At 38.4% G+C, this 13,342-nt stretch overlaps 2 protein-coding genes across 2 annotated transcripts; both read left to right on the forward strand.

Annotated features, from left to right (window-relative positions):
• The first annotated feature begins 5,130 nt into the window (after positions 1–5,130).
• LOC122482783 (olfactory receptor 8K5) lies at positions 5,131–6,075 on the forward strand. Its single transcript, XM_043579080.1, has one exon. The coding sequence runs from the start codon at positions 5,134–5,136 to the stop codon at positions 6,073–6,075; it is 942 nt and encodes a 313-aa protein (XP_043435015.1). The 5' UTR covers positions 5,131–5,133.
• A 4,253-nt stretch (positions 6,076–10,328) lies between these two features.
• LOC122482782 (olfactory receptor 8K1) lies at positions 10,329–11,474 on the forward strand. Its single transcript, XM_043579079.1, has one exon. The coding sequence runs from the start codon at positions 10,334–10,336 to the stop codon at positions 11,291–11,293; it is 960 nt and encodes a 319-aa protein (XP_043435014.1). The 5' UTR covers positions 10,329–10,333; the 3' UTR covers positions 11,294–11,474.
• Positions 11,475–13,342: the final 1,868 nt, after the last annotated feature.

The following is a 13,342-nucleotide window of genomic DNA, read 5'->3' on the forward strand; positions in this document are numbered from 1 at the left end:
AGCTAAGGTCAGAGAGGTTTTTTCCCACTTTCTCCTCTAGGGTTTTGATGGTTTCCTGTCTCACATTCAGGTCCTTCATCCATTTTGAGTTTATTTTTGTGAATGGTGTAAGAAAGTGGTCTAGTTTCATTCCTTTGCATGTTGCTGTCCATTTCTCCCAGCACCATTTGTTAAAGAGACTGCCTTTTTCCATTGGATGTTCTTTCCTGCTTTGTCAAAGATTAGTTGGCCATACTTTTGTGGGTCCAATTCTGGAGTCTCTATTCTATTCCATTGGTCTATGTGTCTGTTTTTGTGCCAATACCATGCTGTCTTGATAACACCTTTGTAGTAGAGGCTAAAGTCTGGGATTGTGATGCCTCCTGCTTTGGTCTTCTTCAATATTACTTTGGCTATTCGGGGACTTTTGTGGTTCCATATGAATTTTAGGATTGCTTGTTCTAGGTTCAAGAAGAATGCTGGTGCAATTTTGATTGGGATTGCATTGAATGTGTAGATAGCTTTGGGTAGTATTGACATTTTAATAATATTTATTCTTCCAATCCATGAGCACAGAATGTTTTTCCATTTCTTTATATCTTCTTCAATTTCCTTCATAAGCTTTCTATAGTTTTCAGCATACAGATCTTCTACATCTTTGGTTAGGTTTATTCCTAGATATTTTATGATTCTTGGTGCAATTGTGAATGGGATCAGTTTCTTTATTTGTCTTTCTGTTGCTTTATTAGTGTATAAGGATGCAACTGATTTCTGTACATTGATTTTGTATCCTGCAACTTTGCTGAATTTATGTATTAGTTCTAGGAGACTATTGGTGGAATCTATTTGGTTTTCCATGTATAATATCATGTCATCTGCAAAAAGTGAAAGCCTGATTTCATCTTTGCCAACTTTAATGCCTTTGATTTCCTTTTGTTGTCTGATTGCTGACGCTAGAACCTCCAACACTATGGTAAACAACAGCGGTGAGAGAGGACATCCCTGTCGTGTTCCGGAACTCAGGAGGAAAGCTCTCAGTTTTTCCCCATTGAGGATTATATTAGCTATGGGCTTCTCATAAATGGCTTTTATGATGTTTAAGTATGTTCCTTCTATCCCAACTTTCTTGAGAGTTTTTATTAAGAAGTGATGCTGAATTTTGTCAAATGCTTTTTCTGCATCGATTGACAGGATCATATGGTTCTTATCTTTTCTTTTGTTAAGATGATGTATCGCATTGATTGATTTGCAAATATTGAACCAGCTCTGCAGCCCAGGGATGATTCCCACTTGATCATGGTGAATAATTCTTTTTATATGCTTTTGAATTCGATTTGTTAGTATCTTGTTGAGAATTTTTGCATCCATGTTCATCAGAGATATTGGCCTTTAGTTCTCTCTTTTTGCTGGGTCTCTGTCTGGTTTGGGAATCAAAGTATGCTTGCTTTATAGAATGAGTCTGGAAGTTTTCCTTCCCTTTCTATTTTTTGGAAAAGCTTGAGAAGGATAGTTTTATCTCTGCTTTAAACGTCTGGTAGAACTCCCCTGGGAAGCCATCTGGTCCTGGACTCTTATTTGTTAAGAGATTTTTGATAATTGATTCAATTTCTTCACTGGTTATGGGTCTGTTCAAATTTTCTATTTCTTTCTATTTGAGTTTTGGAAGTGTGTGGGTGCGTAGGAATTTGTCTATTTCTTCTAGGTTGTCCAGTTTGTTGGCATATAATCTTTCATAGTATTCCCTGATAATTGCTTGTATTTCTGAGAGATTGGTTGTAATAATTCCATTTTCATTCATGATTTTATCTATTTGTGTCATCTCCCTTTTCTTTTTGAGAAGCCTGGCTAGAGGTTTATCAATTTTGTCTATTTTTTCAAAAAATCAACTCTTGGTTTTGTTGATCTGCTCTACAGTTTTTTTTAGATTTTATATTGTTTATTTCTGCCCTGATCTTTATTATTTCTCTTCTTCTGATGGGTTTGGGGTGTCTTTGCTGTTCTGCTTCTATTTCCTTTAGGTGTGCTGTTAGATTTTGTATTTGGGATTTTTCTTGTTTCTTGAGAAAGGCCTGGACTGCAATGTATTTTCCTCTCAGGACTGCCTTCACTGCATACCAAAGCATTTGGATTGTTGTATTTTCATTTTCATGTTTTCCATATATTGTTTAATTTCTTCTCTAATTACCTGGTTGACCCATTCATTTTTTTGGTAGGGTATTCCTTAACCTCCATGTTTTTGGAGGTTTTCCAGACTTTTTCCTGGTTGATTTCAAGCTTCATAGCATTGTGGTCTGAAAGTGTGCATGGTATGATCTCAATTCTTTTATCCTTATGAAGGGCTGTTTTGTGACCCAGTATGTGATCTATCTTGGAGAATGTTCCATGTGCACTTGAGAAGAAAGTATATTCTGTTGCTTTGGGATGCAGACTTCTAAATATATCTGTCAAGTCCATCTGATCCACTGAATCATTCAGGGCCCTGGTTTCTTTATTGATCCTGTGTCTAGATGATCTATCTATTGTTGTAATTGGAGTATTAAAGTCCCCTGCAATTACCACATTCTTATCAACAAGGTTGCTTATGTTTGTGAGTAACTGTTTTATATATTTGTGGGCTTCCGTATTTGGCACATAGACATTTATAATGTTAGCTCTTCCTGATGGATAGACCCTGTAATTATTATATAATGGCCTTCTTCATCTCTTGTTACAGCCTTTAATTTAAAGTCTAGTTTGTCTGATATAAGTATGGCTACTCCAGCTTTCTTTTGACTTCCAGTAGCATGATAGATAGTTCTCCATCCCCTCACTTTCAGTCTGAAGGTGTCCTCAGGCAAAATGAGACTCTTGTAGACAGCAAATAGATTGGTCTTTTTTTTAAATCCATTTGATACCCTATGTCTTTTGGTTGGAGCATTTAGTCCATTTACATTCAGTGTTATTATTGAAAGATGTGGGTTAGAGTCATTGTGATGTCTGTAGGTTTCATGCTTGTAGTGATGTCTCTGGTACTTTGTAGTCCTTGCAACATTTCAGTCACAGAGTCCCCTTAGGATCTCTTGTAGGGCTGGTTTGCTGGTGATGAATTCCTTCAGTTTTTGTTTGTTTGGGAAAACCTTTATCTCTCCTTCTATTCTGAATGACAGACTTGCTGGGTAAAAGATTCTTGGCTGCATATTTTTCCTGTTCATCACATTGAAGATTTCCTGCCATTCCTTTCTGGCCTGCCAAGTTTCAGTAGATAGGTCTGCCACTAGTCTTATGTGTCTACCTTTGTATGTTAGGGCCTGTTTATCCCTAGCTGCTTTCAGAATTCTCTCTTTATCCTTGTATTTTGCCAGTTTCACCCTGATATGTCATGCAGAAGATCAATTCAAGTTACGTCTGAAGGGAGTTCTCTGTTGCCTCCTAGATTTCAATGCCTGTTTCCTTCCCCAGATCAGGGAACTTCTCAGCTATGATTTGTTCAAGTACACTTTCAGCCCCTTTCCCTCTCTTCTTGTTCTTCTGGAATTCCTATGATACGGATATTATTCCGTTTGATTGCATCACTTAGTTCTCTAATTCTCCCCTCATACTCCTGGATTTTTTATCTCTCTTTTTCTCAGCTTCCCCTTTTTCCATAATTTTATCTTCTAATTCACCTATTTTCTCCTCTGCCTCTTCAATCCGTGCTATGGCTGCCTCCATTTTATTTTGCACCTCATTTATAGCATTTTTTAATTCCTCATGACTATTTTTTAGTCCCTTGATCTCTGTAGCAATAGATTCTCTGCTGTCCTCTATGCTTTTTTCCAAGCCCAGCGATTAATTTTATGACTATTATTCTAAGTTCTTGTTCCATTATATTTCTTAAATTGGTTTTGATCAATTTGTTAGCTGTTGCTACTTCCTGGAGTTTCTTTTGAGGAGAATTCTTCCATTTTGTCCTTTGGATAGTCCCTGTGGTAGCTCCAACTTGCAGGGCACTTCCCCTGTGCTGTCTGGAGTAACTTGAGTTGGTGGGTGGGTCTGCAGTCAGACCTGATGTCTGCCCTTAGCCCACCACTGGGCCCACAGTCAGACTGGTGTGTACCTTATTTTCCCCTCTCCCAGGGGCAGGACTCACTGTGGAGTGGCGTGGACCCTGTCTGGGCTGCTTGCATACTGCCAGGCTTGTGGTGCTGCTTCAATGGGATCTGGCCAAGGGCATATTAGATGGGGTGGATCCACAAGTTGCACAGGGGAGGGTGGGGCAGGCTTAGCTAGCTTTGCCCTTGGTGGTCCTCTGTGGGAGGGACCCTGCAGCACTGGGAGGGAGGCAGGCCCATCAGAGGCATGGATCCACAGAAGCACAGCATTGGGCGTTTGCAGGGTGCAAGCAAGTTCGGTGATAGGAACTGGTTTCCTTTAGAATTATGGCTGGAGGATGGGAGAGGGAAATGACACTTGCCAGTGCCTTTGTTCCCCTGCTGAGCTCTGTCCTTCCAGGGCTCAACAGCTCTCCCTGCTGGTGTCCTCACCCTCCCCACTCTCTGAGAGCAGAGCTGTTGACTTTTAACATTCCAGATGTTAAGTTCCACTGGCTGTCATAACTCACAGAATTAGGCCTCTCTGCTCTGCAAGCCAGGCTTCAGGGGCTCTGATTTGCCCAGTGGGCTGCCCCTCCACTGCCCTGGCTCCCTCCCACCAGTCCGTGTAGCAGTCACCACCTTTCTGCCCTTCCTACCCTCTTTAGTAGGCCTCTTGTCTATGCTTGACCCCAAAGAGCCCATTCTGCTAGTCTTCTGGCGGTTTTCTGGGTTATCTAGGCTGATGTGGGTGGAATCTAAGTGATCAGAAGGAGGCAGTGAGCCCAGCATCCTCCTATGCCACCATCTTTGCCAATCTTGTATGGCTTTTTAAAAATCAATGGGTATGTTCCAAATATTGTTGGCTCTATTTAAAGTTTAATTGGCTATCCCAGTACATTTGTTTCATGTGGATCTCTCACTGAGAAGTAGAGAATTCTATCATTTGTTTTAGTTTCAAAATAAGATGTGGAAATTCTTCTTCTATCCCCACTACAAAGAAATATTTACATTGTGTCTACACATATTGTAATTTATTTAAATGAACTACATGAAAGCTAATAGCAACCTCTCTGTGTCTTCCCAGAAGAGCTAACTGGAGTACATGGGCCAACAGAATCTAACATCACTGATGGAGTTCATTCTTATGGGAGTCACAAGGCAGCCTGAGCTACAGGTTCCCCTTTTTGGGGTCTTCCTCATCATCTATACAGTCACAGTGGTGGGCAACCTGGGCATGATCATCTTGACCCAGGTGGACTCCCGCCTACATACACCTATGTATTTTTTTATCAAACATCTGGCTTTCATTGATCTTGGTAATTCTACTGTCATTTGTCCCAAGATGCTGGTAAATTTTGTTGTGGATCAAAATGCCATTTCTTATTATGCATGTGCCACACAGTTGGCTTTCTTCCTTATGTTCATCATTAGTGAATTTTTCATCTTGTCGGCCATGGCCTATGACCGCTATTTGGCCATCTGTAACCCTCTGCTCTACAATGTTACTATGTCCCAGAGACTTTGTCACATGCTAGTGGGCATTCCATACCTCTACAGTACCTTTCAGGCTCTAATGTTCACTATTAAGATTTTTACATTGACCTTCTGTGGTTCTAATGTCATCAGTCATTTCTATTGTGATGATGTTGTCTTGTTACTTATGCTCTGCTCAAATGCACCAGACATAGAATTGTTGATCATACTATTTTCAGCACTTAATTTGATCTCTTCCCTGCTGGTAGTCCTCGTGTCTTATATACTAATTCTGATATCCATATTTCAAATGCATTCTGCAGAGGGTAGGAAAAAAGCTTTCTCCACGTGTGGGTCTCATTTGACAGTGGTTATTGTGTTCTATGGGTCTCTACTATTTCTGTACATGCAGCCTAAATCTGCCCACTCCTTTGATACTGATAAAATGGCTTCTGTGGTTTACACATTAGTGATCCCCATGCTTAACCCCTTTATCTACAGCTTAAGAAACAAAGAGGTAAAAAATGCCTTCCGCAGGGTCTTTAAGAATCAGTGCAAACTTTGTATCTAATATTCAACATGGAATAATGTTCTAATAAACAATGATAAAGGCAAATGTCACTTGATAATGTATCTAATTCTTTTTGACTCCAGAACAAAGACTATTTATCATGTACAAAGCAATCTCTCCTACTTAACCAATCTACTTATATATATTCAGTTCATATTTTGGATCTTAATTAAATGCACTCACCCAAAACATTCCTTGCTTTTGATTCAAAGTTTATTTTAGTTATCCCATAGAACTTTACATTATTCCCACTGGAAACCTTATTAAATGCTGCATCAGTAAACTAAGTGTGTGTTTGTTTCTTTCAAGTTTTTTTTTTTGGGGGGGACGAAGGGGATAGGGTGTAGGTACCTTCGCAATCTTATTTACTCTGTATTTTCTGAACCCACAACAAAGTATAAACAAAGTGAATCTTTTGCAGATAATGTATAGTTGGATCATGATTCCTTAAAAATCCATTCCCCCAATTCCTACCTTTGGAGAATTGAATTTATTTACATTTAAAGTAATTACATTACAAGGTTTTCTTGAGTTTATGCTCAACACTAACTTAGGAATGTTTATAGTAAAATTCACAAGTGATTAAAAGAACGAGCATGGAATTATGAGCTGAACAATTCCAGGGTCACATAAGGCAGGAAGACGTGAAAATTTCTGAAAGCCAGAGTGTAGAGTCCATGTTTAACACCTAGGCATCCAGTAGAGGTCTGAGGTAAAAACTACTTCAGATTCCTGTTCATATAGTTTGAAAACAAATCTCAAAAAAAGCCAAGTAATACTTGTTTATAACATTATGAACATTAACAGTGTTTATAACTTAGCATTATCTTAGGAAGATATATAGTCTTCATTAACAGACAATTCACAATACTCAGCATCCAATCACAAGTACTAGATATAAGTGAAGGCATGTGAAGAAAGAAACATGTGATCCTACCCAGGAAATAATTAAAATAGGTTCTAAAATGACAGTGATGATAGAATTACCAGGCAAGGACTTTATAACATATTAAACATAAGAAAACATATGCTCAATGTATTGAATAATTTAATAAAAACACTCACCTTTTGAGGACACAAATGAAAGATTTAAAGATGACCAAAGGGAACTTCTATAAATTAAAATACAATATTAGAAGCAAACACATAAATTGGACAAAAGTAACAACAGCTGAAAAAGAAATAACTTCACTTAAGCATATCACAATAGAGGCTACCCAAAATGAAGCCAGAGGGAAAACAAAAATTAAATAAACACTTTGAAAATTGTCTAAGTGATCTCCAGAACAATAACAAGCTGTATACTATACATTTAAATGTAGGTCTAAGTAGAAAAAAGAGAGAATGTGGAACAGAAAAACCATTGCAAGAGATGTTGGCCAGAATGGTTTTTTTTTTCCAAATTCATTAAAAAACATTAACTAGAATCCCAAAGATTTAAGAAGCTAAAAATATTCTAAGCAGGGTATACAGAAAGGAAAGTATACCCACATTACAATCAAATTTCCAAAACCCAATGATAATGAGAAATCCTTAAAAACAGAGATGAAAGATATTTCATGAACAGGGAAAGAAAAGATTTACCATTGATACATTGGCAGAAACAATATAAGTTGCAAAACATTGCCTTATGTTAGCCTGTAATTACATATTTAGTAAAAGTATCTTTGGATAATGGATGCTGTACTACCCAATATCGCATTATCTTTTTATAGGAAGTCATTCTTTCATTTGCCCTTGCATAGTTGTGTGTGTGTGTGTGTGTGTGTGTGTGTGAGACAGAGAGAGAGAGAGAGAGTATGTGTGTAATATGACTGTGCATGAACTGAAATGCTGAGCATATTTATGATTCCCAGTGTTTAATGATATTGTATAATTTATTCAGTTAGACACCCATACAAGACACTTCTGATCTTTCTCAATGGGATACTCCAGGAATAATTTCAGAGACCCATGGTACTCTCACTCAAGTAATTACATGCATTTTTTTTTTTAATTCTGGAGTCGGATTAAAACTTTAACAGAATGAGTCTCAAGGGGGCAGGGAAATGTTTAAATACATTCTGCAGCAAGCAGTGAGGATTAAAACAATAGGAAGTCAAAGTTGATTCTCCAGTAAGGTAAGTAGAAAACACTGGTCTTGGAAAATGTCAGGGCGTACAGCTTAAACTGGGTTATCACCAAAGTCTTGAAGGGCATTATGCTCTGCAAAATTGCTTTTTCCTTTGCAATATACTTTTCTGCCATCAATAGGATTAATGTGTAGGAGAGCTCTATTATATACTCTCTGGTACTCTGAGTTGTGCTATTAGATCACCTTTGTTGTCAAATAACTTAACTGCTTTTGTCGTTTGTTTTAACAAGAATCTTCCTGTATCCTTATTTACCTCATGTTCCCCTTGTTCAACTATTCATTTCCTACTGACTCAGGGTGACCTTAACAGAGAAAAAGACTCCTATTGTGTTTATGAGAATATATTCTGAAGACAGAATGACTTTTTTTTGAATTTTGACCCCACCACTTATTACCTGAGTGACCTTAGTTAAGTCATTTCCTTGACGTTCACATGGATACGGTCCTACCATCGATTTTCTAGAATTACTGTATGCATCATATGAGTTAATCTATGTAAAGTGCTCAGAAAAGTGTCGGGCACGTAATGACTTCTCCATCAGTGCTTGATATCCATTTGTATTCTTCTTTCCACTGGGCCTCTTTAGATGTATCTCCATGAAGAATTCATAAATAATTAGATTGGCCAAATCCCTTTTAGTGCAAAAGGAGTGTATGATTGGAGGATCGTTAGTATAAGTGATTCGCCACGCAGAAATACCAGGTGTGGCAAACGTGGACGTGATACAAATAACAATATTCTGAAATTAATATAGTACAGCATTAGATTTTGTAGAAGGTAAATAGACTGAGCAGTAATGTGAGAATATTGAAATATATATTTAATGTCAAAGGTTTCCTGAACATCACCTTTTGCATCACTCTGTCAACCATTTGAAAAGTTTTTTTTTAAGGTCTTGTTATTTTAAACAGATATGATCATTGTCAATGAGGTAAAGCTTAAGGTTGAGGTGTATATGTTTGTTTTCTGGGCTTCAGAATTTTAAAAAGCAGACACACAGGGGTGCCAAGTGGTTCAGTCGGTTAAGTGTCTGCCTTCAGCTCAGGTCATGAGCTCACCTTTCCTGAGTTCGATCCCCAAGTCAGGCTCTGTGCTGACAGCTTCAGAGCCTGCAGCCTGTTCAGACTCTGGATCTCTCTCTCTCTCTCTCTCTCTCTCTCTCTGCCCCTCCCCCGCTCATGCTCTGTCTGCCTCTCTCAAAAATAAGTAAACATTGGGGTGCCTCGGTGGCTCAGTCAGTTGAGCATCTGACCTCGGCTCAGGTCATGATCTCAGGGTTTGTGAGTTTGAGCCCCAGGTCAGACTCTGTGCTGACAGCTCAGAACCTGGAGCCTGCTTCAGATTCTGTGTCTCCCTCTCTTTCTGCCCCTCCCCTGCTCATGCTCTGTCTGTCTCTCTCTCAAAAATAAAAACATTAAACATTACGTTTAATAAAACATTAAAAACATTTAAAAATATTTGTAAAATTAATTAAATAAATAAACATTAAAAAATTAAGTTTCCATCACTATGTGTTGTGTGTGGGTCTCAGTCTATCAAAGTGAAGCTATCAATTAGGAATGCCTGGGGACCCATGCTATTCTTGGTCTCAGAGAGGTGGGGGAAAGGACTTGGAGTTCTGCCTTGATTGGGGTCAAGGATGGGATGTCTGCAGTTTCATGGGTTTGCTCGTCATCGGTGAATTTAAAACCTAGGAGGCAGGAATTAAAGCTTGGGAAGGGAAATGCAGGGTACCTCCAGCAGTCGGCCCTCTAGGTCTCCCAGGGCCTTCCAAAAGGGGGAATTCATGAGTGAGGTGGTCTGATCTTTCCCTAGTTGTGTACCTGGCAACGTGCTCATCTGAGAGGGATGTTTTTGAAATCATTGCCTTGGCAATCAAAAGCTTAATCTCAGAGATTTACGTTATAATACATTACAATTAAAAAAGCTGATTGTTAGGCATTTGCACTACAGTGTTAGTGTAGGTGTGTGTAGTTTGGGCCTGAGGGGAGGAGGAGTTTTCATTTATGTTTCAAGGTAAAGAGAGTATATCTCTATCTCATGCACAGTATTTTAAATTCTTCTAAAAGATAGCCTCTCAAATATAATACATAGTGATTTTGTACCTTACACAGGTTACCAAGATGAATCCTATGGAGAAACAGAATCATTCTGCAGTGATTGAGGTGACTGAATTTATTCTCCTGGGGATCACCAGCAATCCTGGGCTACAAGCACCTCTCCTCGCAATCTTCCTCATCATATATTTGATCACAGTGACAGGCAATCTGGGCATAGTTATCTTGACCCATTTGGACTCCAAGCTAAATACCCCCATGTACTTTTTCCTTAGACATCTGTCAATTACTGATCTTGGTTACTCCACTGTCATCGGCCCAAAAATGATGGTAAACTTTGTGGTGCACAAAAATACAATTTCCTACCATTGGTGTGCCACCCAGCTGGCAGTCTTTGAGATTTTCATCATCACCGAACTGTTCATTCTTTCAGCAATGGCCTATGATCGCTACGTAGCCATCTGCAAACCTCTCCTCTACGTGGTCATCATGGCAGAGAAGGTGCGTTGGGCGCTGGTCCTTATTCCTTATTTCTACAGCACATTTGTGTCGCTCTTTCTCACAATCAAATTATTTAAATTGTCCTTCTGTGGCTCTAACATTATCAGGTATTTTTACTGTGACTGCCTTCCTCTCATATCCATGCTCTGTTCAGACACACATGAATTAGAATTGATCATTTTAAGTTTTTCAGGCTGTAATCTGCTCTCTTCCCTCTTGATTGTTCTTATATCCTACATGTTTATTCTTGTGGCCATCCTCAGAATGAACTCAACCGAGGGGAGATACAAAGCCTTCTCAACCTGTAGTTCCCACTTGACGGTGGTGGTCGTGTTCTATGGGACATTATTGTTTATTTACCTGCAGCCCAAATCCAGCCATACTTTTGATATTGATAAGATGGCCTCTGTGTTTTACACCTTGGTGATCCCTATGCTGAATCCATTGATCTACAGCTTAAGGAACAAAGAAGTAAAAGATGCTCTGAAGAGAATTTTAACCAACCGATGCAAAATTCCCACTTAATATCATACAGTTCAGTTGCAAAGGTGGGTCCAAAAGTCTTTGTTTAATGCTCTGCCAGTTCAATTATAGCATCAAAAAGTAGAAATGTTTTACCTGATTGATCGTGTTCCTCCTTTTTTTGGACAAAACTCCTCCTATATCTTCCTGTATTCTTCTCCATCCCAATTGAATAAATGAACGAATGAATTAATTAATATTATAGCCAGATAATTTAAGTTCCAAGTTATGTCCAAGGTCATATTGGAGGTTGTAGGCAAATCATATTGAACTTGGGTTTGTAGAGGTTAAAAAAAAAAATCTTAGTCACGGGGCGCCTGGGTGGCTCAGTCGGTTAAGCGTCCGACTTCGGCTCAGGTCATGATCTCGCGGTCTGTGAGTTCGAGCCCCGCATCAGGCTCTGTGCTGACAGCTCAGAGCCTGGAGCCTGCTTCACATTCTCTGTCTCCCTCCCTCTCTCTCTCTGACCCTCCCCCGTTCATGCTCTGTCTCTCTCTGTCTCAAAAATAAATAAACGTTAAAAAAATTTTTTAAATAAAAAAAAAAAATCTTAGTCAAAATGGAATAAAACTTACCAGAAAATACTAATGTGTTTTTTATAGTAGTGATTTTGTATTGATGATAGATAAGATTGTGTGTGCTAGGCAGGAGGCAAGAAAGTAAGTAAATGTGTGATTATAACACAACATGATCAAATAGTTTCAAGAATCTAGGCTAAATAAGAAATAAAGCATAACACTTCAGAATGATACTACCAGTTGGATTGAGTTCATATTTTCTACTTCAAGGGTACAGTGGTCATCTGGGAAGATTGTTTCATTAAGAACATGAGAAAAATATTGGCTGATTCTTGGTCCCCCTTGACAGGTCCTCATACTGTATAAGTAACTTTGATTTACCATAGGGTCCTGATAAGCTGATTTAGAATCAACAAACTCAAGATCAAGAAGTTATTTGGTCGTCTATCAAAATGACATCAAGATTTTGAAAAATTTATAGCAGTAATAGCAAAGATTAAAGATAAATGAGGCTATTTTTTAAGTGTATTTATTTTTTTATATTTGAGAGAGAGAGAGAAAGAGAGAGACACACACACAGAGAGAGAGAGAGAGAGAGAGAGAGAGAGCATGAGTGAAGTTGGGGCAGAGAAAGAGGGAGAAAGAGCCCAGCAGGCTCCATGCTCCTGATGCAGGTAGGGTTCAAACATAAACCATGAGGTTATGATCTGAGCCGAGATCAAGAGTAGGATGCTTAACTGACTGAGCCACCCAGGTGCCTCTGAGACATTCCTGTCTATTTAGTCCCCTTCTTCAGCCTGTATATACAGTGACGCTTTTGCAGGGACTATGCTAACGAGATGCTTCATTCACATTGTGCACTCAGTCAGCAAATGGATGGACTCCTTACATTTTCGTATTATCTTTGTTATTTCATGGATATTTTTTAGACTTTTAAAATATGTACAAAACCCGCTAGTGTTTGTTTCCATCTGCCCTAGTATTAAAAGTTAAAATTGTGGGAAATTAAATCAATATATGAACCTTGCCCTCCTTGTGCTAAATCCATGCATTTTGCTTATTTTTTCCTCCTTTAATGTATTGTAGTTTCTTTTGTTAAGAGAGTTGATCTCAAATTTTCTCACGACAAATAGAAAAAATATGTGAGGTGATGGATATGATAATTAGCCTGATGGTAGCGATCATTCCATGATACATTACAAATATCAAACCATTATGTTTTATACTTTAATTTTATACAATGTTTTTATCGATTGTAATCTCAATAAAGCTAGACTTTTTAATTTTTTTAAATAAAGTGAACTGACTAAAATAAAACATAAATTCAATACAATAAAATGAACACAAAGTTGTGTTCTCTGATCATATCGATTTTGTTTACCATGTTGGCTTTGGATCTTATCCGTCAGCTTATTTGTTGTTATGAGCGCATTTTGTTTTCTAGCCTAACAGTTTATATTGTACTGCACAGTCCTTTTCATTTCCATTGGTATCCACAAAACAAAAAGTGAAGTCAAATAATATTAATAGCTTT

This window comes from Prionailurus bengalensis, chromosome D1 (assembly GCF_016509475.1).
Source record: "Prionailurus bengalensis isolate Pbe53 chromosome D1, Fcat_Pben_1.1_paternal_pri, whole genome shotgun sequence".
Taxonomy (NCBI): Eukaryota; Metazoa; Chordata; class Mammalia; order Carnivora; family Felidae; genus Prionailurus; species Prionailurus bengalensis.